At 37.1% G+C, this 21,442-nt stretch overlaps 1 protein-coding gene across 4 annotated transcripts; it reads left to right on the top strand.

Moving 5' to 3' along the window:
• The first annotated feature begins 131 nt into the window (after positions 1–131).
• On the top strand, positions 132–21,327 carry KPNA5 (karyopherin subunit alpha 5). Of its 4 annotated transcripts, none has more exons than XM_082305721.1 (15): positions 132–266; positions 2,521–2,654; positions 4,989–5,090; positions 5,172–5,271; positions 6,096–6,190; positions 7,030–7,161; positions 8,067–8,155; positions 10,030–10,129; positions 11,125–11,288; positions 12,409–12,487; positions 13,500–13,625; positions 14,758–14,885; positions 16,530–16,708; positions 18,417–18,632; positions 20,631–21,327. In XM_082305721.1, the coding sequence occupies exons 1-14, from the start codon at positions 263–265 to the stop codon at positions 18,602–18,604; spliced, it is 1,620 nt and encodes a 539-aa protein (XP_082161847.1). In that variant the 5' UTR covers positions 132–262; the 3' UTR covers positions 18,605–18,632; positions 20,631–21,327. The 4 variants fall into 4 exon arrangements, with proteins under 4 accessions (XP_082161847.1, XP_082161848.1, XP_082161846.1 ...); XM_082305722.1 differs by adding an exon at positions 1,970–2,073 and having other exon boundaries at positions 18,417–21,327; XM_082305720.1 differs by having other exon boundaries at positions 18,417–21,327.
• Positions 21,328–21,442: the final 115 nt, after the last annotated feature.

Genomic DNA, 21,442 nt, shown 5'->3' with positions numbered 1-21,442 from the left:
AAACGAAACCCTCGCGCTTCCGCCCGCGTCGCTCGTCACGTCCTGCCGGCGCCCGCCGGGAAGCGCCGTTCGCCTCGCCTGGGGCGGCTGCCTGCGCGCGCGGGGCCTGCTGGGAAGGGAGGGGCCCGCCCCCCGGCCGGGGCGGTGCGCGGCGGGGCGGCGTCCGCCATCTTGAATTGCCGTCCGCTGCCGGCGCCGCGCTCCCCAGCGGGGCGGGGTTCTCTCGCTTGGAGGGCGGCGGGCGCCGTGCGGCTCCGCTTCGATGGGTAAGAGCGGAACAGCGCCGAGAGTCGGCGGGTGGGGGCAGGAGGGGCTGTGCCCCCCTCCGGCGCGGCGCGGCGCGGCGCGGGGTGCGGTGCGGTGCGGTGCCGTGCCGTGCCCCTTGCTGTGAGGCTCCCCGGCGCAGGCCGGTCTCCTCCTGCGTCGCCGCGCGCGGCAGCTCGGTCCCCGCCAGGCGGGGCGGTCGGTGCTGGGACGGGGTCTTCACGCGCTGTTGTCCGTCGCTTCCTCAGTCGGAGGGCTGCCTTCCTCCCGCCTCCCTGCCCTGCTGCAGCTGCTGCTGAGCGGGCTTTGCCACCCCCTCTTCAAGGGACGCGGGTGAAGAGCTTCGCTGGTCGCTCTTTGTGGCCGGGGTCGGTGTCCTCTCGGCCGGGCAGCCGCGGCAAGGGGGCTTGCGGTCTGACCCGGCCCTGCGCCGGGGTCTTGGCCGGTGCGAAGCCGGCGGGCAGCGCCTGGAAGCCCGCGCGGCCTCCCCCGGCGCTGCCGGTCGGGGAGGGGGCGGTGGTACAGCGAGGCGCGGTATTTAGGGAGCCTTATGTAGGCAGGGAGAAAAAAAGCTATTACTAGGGTAGGTCTTAGTCTAGGCACAACAAGTGGGCGAGATGCAGGATGTGCTGGGAAGAGGGATGTGGTGTTAGAACGAGCGTAGTTTGCAGAGCAGAAGCGCAGGCTTCCTTGGACGTAGAAGTTGTGAAGCCTGAATAGATCAGGGACTGACAGTCTTTTTGCCCTTATGATGTCTATACTAAAACTCTTGTGGGGGGAATGAAGCTATAAATTCATAAACTTATCTTTTTGAAAACAGTTTTGATGAGAGCTTCCTCCCAGTTGTGCTTCTGTAACTCTCTTTTGAGCTGGTGACCTAAACTGGGTTACTTTGAATGCACGCTTCTCTTGTTTAGTTCATTTCTTGGCCTGACAGTTTTATTGGTGCAACTAAGTTAGCAAGGTACTAGTGATTAAGGAAGTGATGATGTTCTACGACTAGTTAAGCCAGTAGCGTTGTTGGAAAAATCTTCTTAAATTGTATCTCAAAAGTTACATGACAGTTACTAGCAAATTGCTTTACGTGATGGCATACTTAGTATTGTGGTCCAGAGATGGCAGTAGTTTATTAAGGCTCTTGTGAAGCAAATATGTTTGGGTGAAACAGGTTGCTGAGTCCTCCAAGTGTCTTGTTGATGTCAGCCTAAGTCTGCAGACTGTTTTTTCTCTCACAGCTTGTGTTTATTGCGCAGCAGTCCTTGGTACTGCTGATATAATAAAATAAACAGTCCTAGCATGGAAGTTGATAGAGAATTGTGCACAGCTCAAGAGCTGTAGTTCAGATATTCTTATGTATGTTTGCTTGTTGTGGAAGAATTTCAGATAAGTGAGAGTTCGTGTAGAGTCTTAAATCGTATTTTTGACAGTTATTTCTCAGGTGAAGGCTACAGTTCTAGCTTTAAAAACTAGCACTGTGATATTAACAAGCTTTTTCAGTCAGTCAGTTTGATCATTTCAGTGACAGAATCTTGTTTTATCACTTTCATCTTTTCACAACTGATATGCCTGAAATGACAGGCAGATTCTAATCCTCTAATCCATCAAAAGAGTTGTTAATTAGAATGGGTCAATCATTATCTTAGTTTTAAATGGAAAAGAGTATGCCTGTCTGGGTACTACTGACCCTTAATTTGTTTTTCTGCAGAGTTTTTTCTGCATACAGTTTAGAAGGAAGCACGGCATAACCTTTAGATCCTGTGTTATGTTTGCGAGATAGACATCTTAAAAAAAAAATAAAGAAACAATGCGGTAAGATATTAAATGAAATGGTAATTACTGCAGGTTTTCTTCTTGGATTTGTCCTTATTTTTTAATACATTTACTGTCTCCTTTATGAGAGGAGGAAGCAAATTCCTTTACTTGGTGACAGAATCAAAATTTAGCAGCGTAATGTTTTTGCTTTTTGTTTCTCAGTTTGCTCGTAAGACCCATAACTTCTTTTTGCAGTAGCTTATGCCCTTAATGAAGTAATCTGATCCCTGAGATGATCTGTAGTTTAATCTGCAGTTTAGAAATGCCTGTCTAGGCAAAGATTTTTCTCTGATTTCTACTGTAGAGACTTTTGTTGATGAACTGGATATTGCAAGCAGCTATAGGAGTATATAGCTGCTGCTGTAGATATTTTTGTAGTACAAGAGATGGCGTGTTTGCCTTGCAAGGTTTGACCTTTTGGAGTAATTCTTCTTTTTTTGATAGACAACATGGCAAGCCCAGGTAAAGATAACTTCAGAATGAAAAGCTACAAGAATAATGCACTTAATCCTCAAGAAATGCGAAGACGAAGAGAGGAGGAAGGAATCCAGCTTCGGAAACAGAAAAGGGAAGAACAGGTAAATATCTTAGTGAGCTGTTAACTGGTAAGTGCTTGTGAAGCTAAAATCAGATATGTGAAAGGACTTGAGCAGACTCCTCCTGTGGAGCAGAATCCAGAGCGCCAGGTTGAATGTCTGTTTTCTGTCCAGTCTTGGGGAGCACCAGGCACTTCTCAACAGGATCATAAAACAAAAAAGTGAACAGAAGCCCTCTTAAGTCACTAGGGCACACAGAGGAGAGACCAGTGTCTTAAGTTTAATCCTTAGTCTAGGTTTAAACATATAAGACTGGGCTGAAAGGATACTCTTATTTCTGATAAGGATTAGAAACTTTGCATTCTCTTCTGGAGTTTGAGCCAAAGTTGTACTGTTAGAAGGGAGAGGATTAGTTTCATCTTTGAAGCCGTACTTCAAGCTGCCCAAGAGCTTTTTCCTACAGTAACTTAGTACTAAGTGGCTACCAATTAGTGATCCCTGAACTATATATATAACATTTGCAGTTGTCCTCATTGAATTTTTAGTGATCACAGTACATGGAGCATTGTGTAATTTAATGGTTTGTGGTAGTTCCTTTTCCCAAAATGTTTAGTAGTTTCTTGCCAGGAAAGTAAGGAATGTAGTTTGTTTTTCTGCTTGGTCTAAAGTGGCTGAATTTGTCTCCCACAACCTAGAGAGTGTCCCAGGCACTGGTCTGCAGTCTTCTCTGAGGTGGGAATGCTTACCCTTCTCCTGTGAAAGTGGTGCTACTGCATGGAAAAAGAATTTAAATTAGTTGGGCCAGAGAGGTAAGAGTAAGAAGTAGTACGATACTGGAGCATTTACCTGTGAATGGGTAACTGCATTGCAGTTCCTGCTGAAAGTTTTGTTTGTATATTTTGTAGTAAATACTCCCTAAATAAATTATGAAAATAATAGGTGTTTCCTCTCCCATGCTGACTGTCATAATAATGAGAATACTGTTATGTTCTCCTTGATCTTAATTTGTTGGACTGGTGTTTTTCAGCTCTTCTTGAACTGGGGAGAACAAGTTTATGCAGGGAGATAAGACTGCTTTTGCTCCAAAGGAAATTACAACTGGTAGACAGACCATGATCCTAAACAAAAACAGTTTATACATTTCAACCAACAGCTTCTGTGTTCTTGTTGAGTGCTAGAAGGAATGGCTCGTCTTCCAAAAGAGCGATGTTGTTTATTCTTCCTTTGTGGGTTTAAATGGAGTTAAACTTTGTTTAGGTCCAGGATTCTGCAGTTGTTTTGTGTCCAGGATTGCGCCCAATACAGAATTCTTTTGAACAAGGGAGAGAATGCTTTGGTTTAGGTTCCTGTTTGAAATATGGGCAGATGTAAACATGGAGTTGCTTCTGCAGTTTTGGCCATGTACAATAGCAGAAGTTTAGGTGTCTATAGAGGGCAAAACCTTCAGGATTTAGTAGGAGGTTTCATTATTATGCTTACAGGTGAAATCTTAGTCAATGGACTGAGATTCTAACATTTCTTTTTAAAGATACCAACATAATATTCTTAGAATTGTTAATTACAGTAGTTGTAAGTGTAATACAGGATTAAAGATAGAAAATTAGGTTTGGTTTCTAGAAGAAAACAGGCTAATTTGAATGTTTTGCTTGTATGCCAGAAAATGAGGAGGCACTCATTAAGTACTACAGTGCAGGTATGTATTTTGAGCATAGGCAGTGCATGCAGCCAATGTTAAAGCCATTTTTGGACGTAGAGAATGTTTAATGTTACATAATTTGAAAGTTTCCCTTGAAGCTATGCCATTTTTTCTCCAACTATATTAAAATAATGTTTCTGTGTTAATCTTTCTGCAACTGTATATCAAATATAGGTGCTGTTTAATTGGCATGCAAAGAAAATACATAGACAGTGAAGGGAGGAACGGGGTGTGCTGAAACACAAACATTGGCTCTGTGCTGATGACTTCAGCCTATAAACTAAAAAAGGAGACAGTAGCTTGTAGAATACTGTTTCCTGCTTAAAAATCAATGTTAGTTATGAGGGATAGAAGAGTAAAGCTTAAAAGATCTGTATCTTCTTTTTCTTACATGTGGAAAAAAAATTTGGATCTTTGCTAATTAAAGAGAACTTCATTTTTTTAAATGTCTCTCTGAAGTGTTGCAGCGCAGTTAATCAAGATGCAGATATAGTAGTGTGTTTCTCCTTTATGTCCTTTAAACTTTAATGTAGAATTACATTTGCATGGATGAGTAGGAAGGTGAGTAGTTGAAATACTTTGACTAGTATTGGTGAAAGCATTTCTTCAAGTGCATGTCATCAGTACCCACTCTGTGGTAAGTTCTAACTTACTCTCCCAAAAATTTCTTCTTTGTTTAGCTGTTTAAACGCCGAAACGTTTCTCTCCCGGGAAATGAAGAATCTATGGTAGAAAGTCCAATTCAGGATCCTGATGTCAGCTCTACTGTACCTATTCCAGAGGTAATTATTTTAGAATGCATTTAGAATGTTACCTGTTATGTGCATAGTATTAGACATGAGAAATCCTCCCTTCATTTTTAGGAAGAAGTTATTACAGTAGATATGGTGCAGATGATTTTCTCTGATGATCCTGATCAGCAACTCACAGCAACTCAGAAGTTCAGAAAATTGCTATCTAAAGGTACATAAACATTGCCTCTTTTTTTTGTTGTGTTTTTTTTGTTTTGTTTTTGTTCCTTCTGTGTTGTTATTACAAATTTTTGTCATAGAGAGTCATTTAACCTTTAGTTTTGTTTTACTTTAAAATAGATCTTGCTGAAACTTCTAGTTCTGTTTATGGAGAAACCGTGCCAAATCTATTCCAACCTAATGGCTAAATACAGAAAGCTTCATTATTCTAATGTTAAGTCTTTCGGACAAAGTAACAAAAGCAAGGATATTTTGATTGAAGTGTCCAGGGCAGTAACTAACTGCACGCCAACATTACTTACAATACTTGTTGCAGTGATTCAGTTTCTGATTCTCATTCTGTATTTGAGGGGAGAAAAATTATATGGCTGCCAAAGAAGAGTTGTAACTTGTTTTTGTTGAGACTGTAAGACGTGCAGTCTTAAATTAATGCTGGTATTTGTATAGCATGATAGGTGAAGGTATGCTTGGTCATTTAAAATAGTTTCTAATCATAATTGCTCTTCCACTGACCTGAGCTACTGACTGAGGGAACAGTGTTTTGTAATGAGTTACTAACATGCCAGTGGATAATAGTATGTGTTACTATTATTATACATAATAGGGTGTTTACTGAATTGTAGCACTTTGTGGAGATGATCCTGCAGTCTTCTAAAGTCAAAAGTTTAGCTCCTTCATTTGAGATTAAAATGATCGAATGCTAAAAGTTATGGTAAGAACCGAGAATCATATTCATGTTTTGTGTCATACTGAAAAAGTAATTTATTTGGTCTTTTTTGTTAGACTTACACAAATATGTTTGTTTTTATCCCCTAGAGCCTAATCCACCTATAGATGAAGTCATACAAAAACCAGGAGTAGTACAGAGATTTGTGAAATTTCTAGAGAGGAATGAGAATTACACACTGCAAGTGAGTTTGGCTGGTGGTGATTGGGGGTTTGGAATGGAATTAGAAACACCCCAAAACAGCTTTGGAAAGCATGTGTTGGTTTTTGTTTTGTTTTAAATAACCAAATATAATTACTTTAACCGATGAAGCTGTAAATTTTAGTTGTCTAAAGTGTCAGGTATCGCCACTGAAATTGTTACTTGACTCTTGTGAATTTCATAGTAGTCTTTAGGGTTGTGTATTCAGCTGGTCAAAAACATGGGTGTTGAAAGCAGAATGTGTTCAAGAGAGTTTCCAGAGTGGTATATTAAGATCGTCAGCATTGATGTGTGAGCAGAATCTGTTTTGTTTGTGTTGAGTATATTGTAGTACTTTTCAGTTGAAATCTTAGAAAAGAACAAAAAAACACAGGAAAATGAAAGGCTTGTATGAAAACCCTCTTAGAAGAGTCTTTGAAAAATATATAACTAACGGTCAGAGTTACTGGTTCTGTCTACTTGTGGTAGCCCATGGAATGGCACTTAGGCCTTGTGTACATTCATACCAGAAGAATTAACTTAATATAGAGTAAACAGAAGGGATTTATACTAGCTAAGAGATTTGAAATCTTCTTTATAGTTAGTGCTGCAAGCCAAAACCTAAAAATAATTTAGATGCTGAAGGTGCTTATTAAATAGAGATTTTGTAAGTGCCAATTATTTTATTGTATAGAAAGTACAATAATAGTAATAATTGCATTTCAGTGGAAAGGAAAAAAAGTTGGAAGATTAACCCCTGCAACTCTCATGTCAAACTGTTCTTCACGAATGTAAGCTTTACTGCTGAGTGGTTTAACATGTCATCTTTGTGCTCCTCAACAGTTTGAAGCAGCTTGGGCTTTGACAAACATAGCATCTGGAACTTTTCTACACACCAAAGTTGTAATTGAAACTGGAGCTGTTCCAATTTTTATTAAGTTGCTTAGTTCAGAACATGAAGATGTACAGGAGCAGGTAACTGTTTTCTTGTGGTGTTTTTATAACTACTTAAAATTCATTTATTAATGTCTTTTTTGGGGTGTGTGTGGTTAGAGAGGTTTTGAGCCCCACTTGTCTACTAGCCCATTGATCTGGTTCCAGGAAGATAAAAATTTACTTTCAGTGTATTTTTTCCCCTCATGTCTTTTTTCCTCTGATTCTTTCAGGTTTCTTTGAACCTGTTTTTTATTTCATGTTATGGAGTAAGTTGAAGAAAGCACATCATTTCTATTGCAGCATTTACAGGTGGACAGGATCTAGAACGCCATAATAGAAAGAATATAGTAGAAAACAATGTAGATTTTTTTTTCCCCTAAGTTACCTTGTAGCTTCATTTCCTATATACCTCTGCTCTTGCATCTTACTATGTTACAGTCTTCATTAACATTTTCCTGAACTTTAGGGTTTGTTTTGGGTTGGGTTTGGGGGTTTTTTTGTTTGTTTGTTTGAGAGGCTGTAATTTACTGGCTTTTATTTAGCATGTTTGAAAGTTTGCATAGTGAAAGTTCATGATTTAAGTTTTCTATTCCTCATACATTTTTTGCACCTTTGAGCCAGTTTTATTGAATCTGTTACACATAGTGAGCAAATGTAACTATTAAAAAGAGTGCACGTATCCTTTTTATTGAAAAGCACATGAATCAACATTTTCATAACAGAAGACTTTCTTTCCTTGAAAGGATGAATTCAAGTGTACGTAATTGACTTTGTGTGAGTTCACAAAAAATGCAATATAGCAATCAGTATTCTTCTGAAATTTTATATTTGGAATGATACTGCTTTTTTGCTTCTGTAATATTTGCTGTAAAAAATATATAGATGTGATGTAAGAGTTGTTTTGCAAGCATGTATAAATTCACTTGGATGCTTTGCTTTTTAAGGCAGTGTGGGCTCTTGGAAACATTGCTGGTGATAATGCAGAATGCAGAGACTTTGTTTTAAACTGTGGAATATTACCACCCCTCTTGGAGTAAGTATTGTAAATTAATATTATAAATATAGTATACAGGTATAGATAACTGTAAGCTTTAACTTAAAATTTATTTGAAAATAATAATATATTATAAATAATATTATAAGTAATAAATAGCTTTTTGCTAAATTGAGAATGTTTCTTTTTTTATTATATTGCTATGACTCTAATGTTTTGGATTACCTGAACTCCATGCATAACTTTAATTAATTAGTCCCTGACTGCTGGAAGCTTTCCAGTGTTTGCAAAAGGAGAGAAGTGTTATTTCACAGGTTTGAAATTTCTGTATTGTGCAGAACTCTGTGTTGCCAGAGTTCTGGATATACAGGGTGGGAGAGGTGATTTAATTCACACTTGCAATTGTGTGATTCCAACTGGCTGGGCAATAGGCTGGTTTCACCACCTTTGTCCAGTAGCTCCAAGCTCTGGTCTTGCTATCTATCCATTTGCTTGTTGAGACGAGCTGGCACAGTAGTTGTTACATGAGCTGTGTTCCACCAGGAGATTTCTCTTCACTAGTGTCGTGGTTTAACCCCAGCCAGCAACCAAGCACCACGCAGCCGCTCGCTCACTCCCCCCCAGTGGGATGGGGGAGAGAATCAGAAGGGTAAAAGGGAGAAAACTCGTGGGTTGAGATAAGAACAGTTTAATAATTGAAGTAAAATAAATTAGAACAGTTAAATAGGCAAAGCAAAAACCGTGCACGCAAACAAAACAAAACAAGGAATTCATTCACTACTTCCCATCAGCAGGCAGGTGTTCAGCCATCTCCAGGAAAGCAGGGCTCCATCACGCGTAATGGTTACTTGGGAAGACAAACGCCATCATGCCCAATGTCCCCCTCCTTCCTCCTTCTTCCCCCAGCTTATATACTGAGCATGATGTCATATGGTATGGAATAGCCCTTTGGCCAGTCTGGGCCAGCACTCCCCCTGGCTGTGCCCCCTCCCAGCTTCTTGTGCCCCCGGCAGAGCAGGGGAAGCTGAAAAGTCCTTGACCAGTGTGAGCGCCACTTAGCACCTATTTAGAGACAGCTTAGCACTACTTAGCAAGAACCAAAGCATCAGTGCATCACCGACACCGATCCCATCCCAAACCCAAAACACAGCCCCATACCGGCTACCAAGACGAAAATTAACTCTATCCCAGCTGAAACCAGGACAACTAGGAATATCATTCCAGCATTTATTGTACGCTTACAATAGGATGTAAGGTAGCTTCATCACAGGGGGAAAATTGCACAAACCAAATTTTGTTCAATTTATTATTGCTTGGAATAATAAAAGGCTTTAAAACATTTCTAAAATAGCTTAAAATAATAGAGGAGAGTGTGATAACCTTCCTCAAGGATTTAAAGGATTAACAGTTTTAGACGTTTTGGTATGTATCTGAAAGTGAAGCTGATTTTTCAGGTGTTGCATCTTTCACATTCTATTCAGCAAAACCAGTAAAGTGTTAATTTTTTTAGATCTTCTAAGTTCTAACTTTTTATGGAACTACTTTTATTATTATTAATTGCATTCTATGAATGAAAAGGTCAAAGTTAATTCAAGGGAGGGTTGCATCTCCTAGCCTCTTCTGAAGACCCTCAGAAAAGATTAGTTGAATGATTTTTCATATGAGCAATGGTTTACTTTATATGCATATACTTGATTTGGGAATGAAATGCCCATTCAAAATAATCTATTCAGATTCAGTTGATTCTAAGAAAATACTTGCAGCATGTAAGTGATGAAGAGAAATAAATTGAAACTAGTGCCCAATAATAGAATTTCTTTTCCTGATTTGAGGTACTGTTGGTAATAATGGACATAAAAAGACATTTTCAATAAGAAGTTGTTATTTTTATTACTGTTGTCTCTCTTTGACAGACTGTTAACAAATTCAAATCGTCTTACAACAACTAGAAATGCAGTCTGGGCTCTCTCAAATCTCTGTAGAGGAAAGAACCCTCCTCCAGACTTCAGTAAGGTATAATAAAGTATTCATTTTGAGAAATCAGAAAGCTGAAGACGACTTATGTTTGTAATATGTTATAACGCACAGAATCTTTGAATGTGGAGATCGGCTCAATTGTATCTTTTTGATGTAATCACAGAGTCTTGTCCATCTGTTGTATCTGCAAAAAATCATCTACTTTGACACCTATCAGCAATAAAATTAAATTACTTAAAAGCTTGAGATTGTAGTTAGGCGGATGCAAGTAGTCATTCACTGGTATGAAATGATGGACAAATAATACATTCAGCACTAAACCCCTTGGAGCTGTATTTTCTCCTGATCTGTTTTAGAGGATGTGAGTTATTACAAGTGATGTAAGATAAAGAAGATGTAAGATAAAGAATTAAGTTCTACAAAAAATAGGAAATTCCCAAGCTGTACTGCTGAAACCTGTCAGGTTCCAAGTGGCGTTAAGATGGTCTAGTTAATTTGTCTCTGCGTGGCACTTGTAGGAGATTAAGGCCAGAGACTACAGTTGCAATGAGAACTGAAGTCAGCCATTGTTTGTTTCATTTGCTTCCATGAATGTTGAGTCCTGTGAATTACGCTGGGTTTCTTTGTGGTAAATTGGTTATTATAAATAACCTCCAGTACTCCTGCAAAGACAGCAATATGAAAAAGTTGTTATTTTGAAGTTCTGTTCCCCGAGTGATTAAAAAAAGCATCAGTAATTCCTGATCCTTTGGTTACCTGTAAAAGCAGATGGTTTTTGTTTAAGCTGAACAATTACATACCTAATACAGTATCTCTAAATAAATAGGCTGTGAATCAGAATTTATCCATTTGACAGTTGGAATTGGATGTCCAGTTTAATCAGGAAGTGTTCCACCTAGGTTCTGGTTCATTAATGAGCTCGTGTGCTTTGGCAGTAAATAGTTTTGCACCTTTATGCCTTTGCAGAATGTTCTCTGAAACTTGAAAAATATGAAACACCTAATTTTATGCAATGTTTTTCTTTAACCTAGGTCGCTCCTTGCTTAAATGTTTTATCAAGACTGCTGTTTAGCAGTGACCCGGATGTATTAGCAGATGCTTGCTGGGCCCTCTCTTACCTTTCAGATGGTCCCAATGATAAAATTCAAGCTGTTATTGATTCTGGAGTGTGTCGAAGATTGGTAGAGCTGCTTATGTAAGTCTTCTCTTCACCGAATAAATGCCTTACAGTACTGTTAATGAATTCAAATTGAGTTGTTTTTTCTCACCTCAAGTCTGAATTTATTTTGTGAGAAGTGATGAACATGAATTCAATCTGAAACCTTTTAAGTTGCTTGCTAGGTTGCTTGGCTCCTGGGATTTTTCCTGAGATTGACAGTGAAAAAAAGTTTTCTCCAAAGTATTCCTTTATATTCTTTAGAATTTAATGTAGAATTTAATTTATGTGGAGGAGTAGAAAGGTGAAGACTGAAGACCAAGCTTGAATTGTAAATTAATTTCTCAGCTTGCTTTTTTTTTTAATTTTACTGTTGTATTTTGTTTTCTTACCTTTCTAGAAGGTGTAGTTGCAATACAGACAGTTCTTGGACTCACGAAGTCCAGAGGCAGGCTTGTGCCACTTTTGAACTGTTTCAGTATATTTGGTTTATGGTTTGTTATTTTCCTAGAAAGGGAGACTAAATCCCTGTGTTCACATGGGGACTGGAGAGTAGGTCAGGAATAGTAGTACCCAGCTCTGACAGCTCAGCACAGTTCCCTGTGAAATTTGTGTACAAATAATGCAATTATTTGTATAGCTGTCAGGAGACGGTGAGGTTGATTTCGCTTGTGTAGAAGCTTTAGGACAACTGAGTAGATTTCCTTCCCCCACATTTCAGAGAATTGAATATGGGAATATGGGCTTCATGTACTGGCTTCTAGGGTTATTGACTTAGAAAAGGGGGAAGTTCCCTTACAAAGCGGAGCTGCTAAGTGTTAGCATACAGCTAATAACACCCCTTTTGTTTCTGTGGCTATTGAATGATGCAGCTTCCAGTATTATATTCAATAATACTTGAGCTGGGTGAAATGAATCTGCTGGACAGATAGATTGCTCTAAGTTGTGTTGTTCCACAGAGATGCCCTTTCCTTGAATCAGGAATTCAGTTGTGGGCTTGCAGTTGTCAAATTTGGCTAAATAGGGGGGAAGTGTAAGAAGTAATGCAGTGTTTTCTAGAACTAAAAATTTAGCACCTGAAGTAAACCATTGTACACTGAAAATGCAAAATTATACTTTAACACTTGGTAATATAGAGCGATTTAATATTTGTCTCCAGGCATAATGATTACAAGGTGGTATCCCCTGCATTAAGAGCAGTTGGAAATATTGTTACTGGGGATGATATCCAAACACAGGTAAGACTAGTTGATTTAAAAAAAATGAAGCAGAAGGACAGAATTTTGTAAAAATTGTGACAAAATACCTGTCCAGTACAGGTATCTGCATATGTCCGTGAAAGAGGCTCTGTACAAATCTATATTGTTAATTTGACTGTTTAGGCTGCTATTTTAAATATTAAATTACTGCAAGAACGAACAGTTTCTTACAGCACTGTATGTAGTGGATTGCTTCATTCCTGTATGGTACTCTGACTGTTTTCCATTCATTATGAAAGTAATTACTACCCCCCCCCCCCCCAGTAGGGGCTCAATTATTTATTATAATCATTCCCTTTTTTAAGTCTTCAAACACAGTCAGCATTTTTACTTGTAAGCAACAGTCATGCTTGATTTGTCCATGAATTTGTATGTGATAGTCTTACTAATGCAATTTGTTCTAAAGGTTTATTTTTTAATTTTAGGCAATGGAAAACTGAGTTTGAAGCAATGCAGGAAATACTAAGACAGGTCCTGCTTTAAAGAAAATTGTGTCTAAAAGGCTGACAACTAGTGTAAAGGGAAAATAAGGAAATAAGTTAATGACATAATTTGTTGTGAACTCTGTAGGAGAGGATTTTGGTAAGGAATTAAATAGAAAACATCTGTCTCTTAAAAAAGAAATTAACAAATAACTGTACAAATCAGATTTACACTTCTCAGTTATTCTCAGTTATTCATATTCTAGCCTTAAGCAGCCTTATTTAGTCTTGCTGTTGTTAGTCTTCTGGTCTGAATTTAATTGAGGGCAGATTCTTTCAAATTGCTGGATTGTCTATTCACGCGTTACAGCATTGAACACTGATTTTGCAGGATGTTATCTATGATACTTTGTATAATATAAATGTGTTGCAAAATCTTATTTTGAAGTCATCTGTAAAGTGCTTTTCTTATGTATATGTATGTTGCACAAACCTCCATATATATATGTGTGTGTGTATATATATATGTATATTGTACAACTCAATTTTCAATTCTCAAATTATTTTAGGTGATTCTAAACTGCTCTGCATTACCCTGTCTCTTGCACTTGCTTAGTAGTCCCAAGGAATCTATTCGAAAAGAAGCGTGCTGGACTGTTTCTAATATTACTGCAGGAAACAGAGCTCAGATTCAGGTAAAGTCTGTATATTTGTTACTTGGTTGGTTTTGTTTTCATTTTACTAGTTCACTTGATTTTCCTTCACAAGGAGAAATAAGCAAATACTACATTGACTCTGCATTATTTGTTTTAGTCCTAACTGTCTATAATTCTACCTAACTTAAATGTTTTCTTCTACGTTTTGAAAGATTATTATAAATAACTTCATAAAATAATACTTTAGAAATGACTGTCATGATTTGTACTAAAGAAACTGATTCATTTCTCTCAAAGGGATTTGGTTGTTGTTTATAAAACAAATGAAATATTCTCTTAGATCTGATACCAACAGTTATTTTTCCCTGTGGGAGCATCATCTACTGGTATATTTTAATTTTGTTATGCATTGTAATATATATATTAAAGTAATACGCCATTTTTCTTTTTAAAAGTTGAAAGAAAACATCTTGCACAGACTAGTCCAGAGAAAAGTGGACAGTTTACCAGTTCTGCCTGTTTGGAAATGTTGCACATTTTGCTTAGATAAAAAACCTGCATGATGTCATCAATACTGAGTTGTATTCTTGTGGAGACTACTAAATCCTGACTATTGCTCCAGGTATCTGGAGTTACCTGAAAAAAGGTTCTGTTTGACAAAAATGAGAATTCTGAATCAGAGTGCGTCTTTCAATATGATTTTTTTTCCTCTATTTCAGTCAGGGATGAAAATGTTAGTTCTTCATGTCATTTAAATATAGTCTCCAATTATAGACGTAGTCTATAGTGTTTAGGCATTGGAGACTGCAAACCTAATAAAGTGGACAAAGTGAAGTTTTGTTCTGAGGCTTGATCTCCAGTTCAAAAATTCAGGTTTCGTGCTTATGTCATATGATTTTTAAATGGGCCTATCCAGTAAGCAGCATTCTGTCCACCAGAGACAGAGAAATCAACAAGGAAGACACTCTGATGGCTGCTGTAGTGCAGTGGTGGAATAGTTCTGGATTTCAGTTTAGCGTTTCTAGTTAGTGTGGTGCCTTCTAGCAAAACATTGTTTGCTTTGCTATCAGCAGGCATCACTGACTCTTGTAGTGAAGGGTATTAATGTTCTTTCTCTGTCTATACTAAATCTTTATTAATTATTATAAAATGCTATAATTGCATCTCTTAGGCTGTTATAGATGCAAATATTTTTCCAATATTGATCGAAATTCTTCAAAAAGCTGAATTTCGCACCAGAAAAGAAGCAGCATGGGCCATAACTAACGCAACATCAGGAGGAACCCCTGAACAGATTAGGTAAGTTTGTGTATGTTACTATTTTCTCTGCCTAAGTATCTTTTATAAGGCATTTTTATTTCTTCAATTGAACCCTGACAAACATAGCAGCAAAATCCTAAACACAACCGTAATACCTTGTAACTCTGTCAACACAGGGACTAAACATGTAGAAGCTCAGAAAAATGAGTGAAATATATGCAGTAGACTTAATAACAAATTGACCGATACTGCTTTGTTTCAGTGATATTACATCTAAAGCTTTCACAGGGTTATCTTCCAGAGTTGATATTGTATTGTCAAACACAATTGGAACAGTTAACGAACAGTTCCAGTGTTTGAAAATGGAAAAATTTGGGAGAGTTGTTTAGAAAACTTGTGCAATGGGATTGTCAGGAATTTTAGTGGTTTCTTCATGTATTTTAAACTCGGTATTATTTTAAAGCAGATATCTAAACTCCTTTTTCAGATTTGAGTTTGATTTAAATTTTACTGTCAGCAGCTATTTATGTGCTGCAAAGATTGGACTTCTTGAATGACTAGAATAAAATATTCTCTGGTTTCTCTGAGTACCGTCAGCATAGAGATCAGTTTGAATCAGTAGTTGATAAATGTATTTAAATATGACAGTGTATTATTTGGAAGCCAGAACTGAAAGTGATGTGATAACTCTTCCAGCACATTTAAGAGATCTGTTGCAATAAGTGCATCCTAATTTATTTAAAATGTAAACAGTCCTGGTTTTCTTACAACCACTAAGTGTTATCAGAGGTAAGGAAAGTTTGTGGGTGTTTTTTTGCTATTATTTTGATTGCTTGCATAATGTAACATCTTAAAATTTAGCATATTTTAAATAAATTTTAATTCAGGATCTTCAGATAGTAAATGTGCACGTAGTATCATAAAAGTAGCTTCTTGTCACAAAACACAAATATATTATCTATGCCATGAAATTTTAGCCCTTTTAACGTCCTCAAGGTACTACTGTCTAACTGCAGGATAATTTAAAACCACTAAATAAACTATATTTAAGCAACCTTTTGATGCTGGCAAGCATTACTGACTTCATTTTCCTTCCATACTAGAAACAAGGGCACAGGTTCTAACTTCCAAAGTTCTACACCATTATGTGCAAAATTGGAAAAAGGAAAAGGATACTCAGAATCCCAGTATCTTTTTTGTATTTACAATTATGTCCTTCCTTTTACAGTAGGTAATGCTAGTATCTTAATGGGCTGCTAGCGTGGACTGCATTAGTATAGAGCAGTGTCCAATATTCTTATCTGTCTTTAATGTGTTTACTCGATGTTTGTGCCACTACAAAATTTCAAATGCCTGAGAAAAGAACTTACTGCTAAAACTAACGTTTTCTCTTCTATTTAGTTAAACCCATCTGAAGATCATAAGCAAAAGAAAAGACAACAAATTCCAAACTCCAGTTAGGAATGCGCACATTGAATTTTCTCATTAGGATAAATTAGAGTATTGATCCAATTTCAGATTAAGATTATCTTTGTGGTGCGTTTTAGAAATCTTTTGTTTCAGCCACTTCTTTTAGCAAAATTAAGGACCAGTGGTGATAGACAGGCATGTCGGAATGAATGTGCTGGATTATCAGTCCTTCTTTTTCCCCCCACCCCCCTCTGTTTTTCTGCTGTTATAAAGGTATTTGGTAGCACTAGGTTGTACCAAGCCTCTTTGTGACCTCCTGACTGTGATGGATTCAAAAATAGTACAGGTGGCTTTAAATGGACTTGAAAATATTCTGCGTCTTGGAGAGCAAGAGTCTAAGCAGAATGGAATGGGCATTAATCCTTATTGCGCCCTTATAGAGGAAGCATATGGTAAGAAATTACTTCTTGTAAAACTACGTACCTGAACTTCCTTATTTCAGGCTGTAAAAAACAAAACCATTGTGAACCATTTGTAGGTAAGTTTAATATTAGAATTTTTACTTCAAGCTTAAGTGGACATGAAAGCATTGTAAAGGAAGTAATGTAACATGATGGGAAAAGCGGTTAAATGCAGAAAACCTGTGGATGTTTGTCTGTGGTCAGTTTATGAAATGTGCCTCTAGAGGAACATTCTCAGAAATACTTAACACACAGGTGTCCTAGTCTGTTGGAGCCATGGTTTACATAAGTTTATCAGCCAATCCTTAAATAGAGTTTTATTACTTCAATATATAGTCCTGTCTTGTACAGTTTCATTACCAACAGGGATGCGAGATCAGAGTTTGTTTTACTTATTCCCAAAGTCAGATCATTTTTTAGCATAGAGAATACCAGTAATAGCAAAATCAACTTCAGATCACAAAAGTAAATAAGCTTGTATTTAATTTGTGAAGGTATTTCTGTTCTGTTTCTTCTTTTAAGAGTTGTTGAATTAAACCACATTTTAAAGGCAAGAGTATCAAAACTAAAATGACATTTGTAGAATTTCATGACTAGATGCTTTTGATTTAACAAAATTAATGTTAAACCTGGCTTATAATGAATCTGGCATTATTCATGGAGAGTTATCTTTTTGTAGCTCTGACAAAACAAAATTGGCAGACATTTGTGTTTCAGTAACTGCTAATAGCAATTCTAGCTGACCACATATCTGATTAGAGGGTACTAGCTTTTCTGTCAAGCAGCCTTTAAATCTGAATTCCCTGTTACAGAGTTTCATTTCTAAAATCAAGTGCATACGTGGAGAACTTTGCACTCTAATGTGTAAGAGGAATAAGTACTGAATACTTGAATGGAATTTATTCTGTTCCAGATTTTGAGTCCGTTCAGAATTTCAGCTATTGAATGCCTAGTTCTTTCTTTCGCTGCTGAAGCTGTACAGTATAAGTTCAAGTAGGGGAAACAGCTAATTATATCACCTTCATTGCTCTGGCCTCTGTAGTCACCAGAAGGGTTTGTATAGCTCTGTGTAATCCAACTTAAGTGAAAACTTAATTATCTTAAATAGCTAAAAAGGATTTTTGAATCAACCTAACTGACCGCCAAGCACTTAATTCTGCCAGCAGAGCAGGAGTTATGTCCTCTAGCTTGCAAATGATAAACCTTTGGAAAGATAATATCTTCAAATCTTAAAATTAAATTTGAAAAAAGATACCAGACTGTGCCCAGTGACGATTCCATAATAGGGGATAGAATTTAGAGTTGGGGAAGACTGAAAGAGTAAAAGAAAAGAAATGGGGATATTGGAAATTGCTGTAGCAAACAGTTTTATGCTATCCTAATTCTATGCAGATTCAATTTCTTTGTAGGCATGGCATATTTATTTGTAGATACTACTGCCGCCTCCTCCTTCTTAGTTTAATTGATGTTCGTTTAGCATAGTTTTAAAATCAGTTTGGACAGCAGAAAATGCTGCAGAAACTGAAGACTAGAAATAAATGGGTTAGGAAATTAAGAATCAATTACATCGAATGAATTGAGATGATTTGGGATTGCATTTTTTTATCTGAGAAGTGCATCCATGCTATAAGCTGTTTCCCCTTGAATTCATCAGTCATTTAAGCAACTCGATTTTAAAAATGTTTTGTTTTGAATTTAGGACTTGATAAAATTGAATTTCTTCAGAGGCATGAAAACCAAGAGATCTACCAAAAGGCTTTTGAACTCATAGAACATTACTTTGGTGTCGAAGAAGAGGACTCCAGTATTGCACCTCAGGTGGATGAAAATCAGCAGCAGTTTGTGTTTCAACAGCAGGAGGCTCCAATGGAGGGGTTTCAGCTGTAAACTATTGAAGTGAAGACAAGCATAAAATGTAAACACTTGTAGGGTTTTGGTTTGTTTCCCCCCCGCCCCCAAGAGGTCTTTTCTTTATGGCCAAAGTTAGAGGAAAGGTTGAGTATGTTTTGCAGAAATAGATGAAGCAGCTCATGCACTTTTATATATTGTGTTAGATGCAACTGTTCTTTGTTTTGTATTTGTGTTTTTCATTATCTCTTATGTACAGAAAACAACTGTGAGTAATCATGTCTAAAGTAAAGCGTTAAATGTGATTTAACAAGAACTGTTAAGCTAAGACTTGGTAGGATTTTAGGTAGTGGTTCTGAATTTTTCATGTAGTCTCAAACTGCATATCAGCAATACAGTTACTGACAGTTGCGTTTTTGGCAGTTGGCTTGACTTGCCCAGTCTCTATCAAATCTACCTCTTGTATTGAAGCAAAAACATTGCTTCAGAACTAAGATAAGAAATAAAGATGAGCTTGTAAGAAGCTGAACTGGAATGTGAAAAATATTTATTTAAATTGTGAAACTTTTATGCATTACTTACTTTACAACACACTGTTGGAATTTATTTATAAAATGTATTTAAAGACATAATAGATATACATATATAATGCTAATTACCTAATATAATATTGAATATATGAAAAAGCTTTTTCTGAATTATGTGGGAAGAGGACTATTTCAGAGATTTTCAAATTGGAATCAGCAGAGAGCTTGCTGGTCATTTGATGTTGGCTCTGTAACTAAAGCTGCTAAATGGCATTAAAAGTCAGCCACAAGTACAGTACTTTGCAGTGGAAGCAGTTGCTGTAGTTACCACAAGAATGCTGAGATGATGAATGACAGAGATGGTGATTTGCACAAATCGCCAAGCAGATGGTTTACAGCTGTCTCCTGTCAAAATGTGGTAACACCACTTTAGTTTGAGAAACATGGCAATGTTTGCCTTTCTAGTACAGTAGCTTCTTAAAAGTTTAGACAGTAGGTGTTATTTTTTTTGACCAAATATGCTACCGCCACTTGAATTGTTCTTTAAGTTAACTAACTCGGTTTTCTTTTGGTAAGACAATAGAAGTACTGCAGTGAAGAATGAGTAGTGAATCACTCCTTTTCAGTTGAAGGCAAAGTTTGTTGTACTGTAAATAGCATTAAGTATGTGAACACCAAAACTAACTAGAAGTTATTGTCATCTAAATATTTAGGCTCTACAATATAGTGTTTGCTGTTAAACACTAAAAGAAATAGAATTCTAATATTTACATTAACAATTTTGAATACAGAAAAAATGTATGCTCTGCTTCGACTTGCATATAAGTAGTGTTTCTGGTGTATTAGTAGTATATCTCATTTGGAGAAATTAATACTTTGCGTTAATGCTGAAGTATGATTATTTCTTATTACCTGTAATTAATGTATTAACATCAAACTCCTGGGTTAAGTGAAATCCTTGACATATGAGAGCATTGTGTGCTTCATAAAAAGCTGTAATTTAAACTTCAGATTACTTACCCCATGGCACTGTGCTTATCACTAAACAATATTTTAATGCACTGAAAAATACAGGTTGAAGGTGGTATCATTTACAGTACCATTTTATATTTAGAGTTTTTTTTACATGCAGGTTAAGATTCTAAGATGTTTCACTTTGATGTTACAGCAATATATACTATATTGTAATTGAATGTGGGACTTGAAGTGGATTTTCTAAGATTAATGGTCAGTTTTGACTAAGGTGTAACTGGGAGGGAAGAAACCTCTTTTTGAAGTCTTTTTAGTGGAATATAGTGTAAGAAGTGTATATAGGAGTGCTGTTACTTTATGAACTCTGAATAATGAGATATTTTAGCAAATGACACTTTAAACCTAGATTTGTACAGCATACAACAGTTTTGAATAGTGTGATAATCTTGAGTACAGCTGCCAAATTTTCATATAATGTTAGATGATTGTATTTGTGCCCTTTTTACTCTCATAGTCTTAGGTTTTCATATACTGACCTTCCTTCTTTCCCCCCCTCATCTGTTCAGAGTACAGGGTAACAATCATGGAGATCTACCAGGATTACTAGTAAATGCTGAATCTCAATGTTCTTCAAGTGTAAGAAAATTATTCAGGTAACAGGGTATTCCATTGTTTCTAACAACCTTGTTTTGATAACATAACCAGCTGTGCCTGCTTTTTATTTGGAGAACCCTGTAAAAACTGCATTTATAAGCCTCTCTAATTTAAACCAAATCTGAACTATAAAAATCTTGATGAAAAGACTTGAAAATGAAGAAAAGAGGGGACATTTAAAGTATTATATTTGTTTTGAAAGACTGTCTTCAGTTTTGTGGATATATTACTCAATATGTGTGAACGGTTAGTGACTGCACTTTACGCATTTAGATAAACTATATTTCATGCCTCTGATACATTTAAATGTAACGGTTTAAAAGGGAACTAAAATTGATGGACTTCGGCTAATGAAAGCATTATTTAAACTCAACATTTGGTTTACCCTAAAATTGTTAAAAAACAATAATGAAAATTATTCTTTAAAGAATAAACGTACAGGATGGCCTCTCCTATTTTATCACTGGGTTTACATCACACTTTGTTAAAAGCACATAAATGAACAATATCAAACCAGAGATGATGACTTAAGGTCAGCTCTGGTGTAGTCATTTGCAGGCAGGGGCGTGAATATGATGATGTGGCCTAAACAGGGGAAACCAGTGTGGAGGGAAAAAAAAAAATAACTGAGAGAAGAAAATCTCTTTAAGCTTGGTATTTTATATGGAATCTGAAGTGCCCCATCAGTTATGGAGTCTGCTTAAAAATAGAGGGCTTTGGGCTT

Source organism: Platalea leucorodia (genome assembly GCF_965183815.1).
Source record: "Platalea leucorodia genome assembly, chromosome: 3".
NCBI lineage: Eukaryota > Metazoa > Chordata > Aves > Pelecaniformes > Threskiornithidae > Platalea > Platalea leucorodia.
The sequence above is the reverse complement of the archived record's forward strand: the minus strand, read 5'-3'. Positions and strand labels throughout refer to the sequence as shown.

What these genes read in the sequence shown, in the direction of transcription:
- KPNA5 (XM_082305721.1), top strand. An exon ending in ATGAGAATTACACACTGCAA is followed by an intron (nt 6,191 to 7,029) that starts GTGAGTTTGGCT and finishes GCTCCTCAACAG; the next exon opens with TTTGAAGCAGCTTGGGCTTT. An exon ending in AGATTGGTAGAGCTGCTTAT is followed by an intron (nt 11,289 to 12,408) that starts GTAAGTCTTCTC and finishes ATTTGTCTCCAG; the next exon opens with GCATAATGATTACAAGGTGG.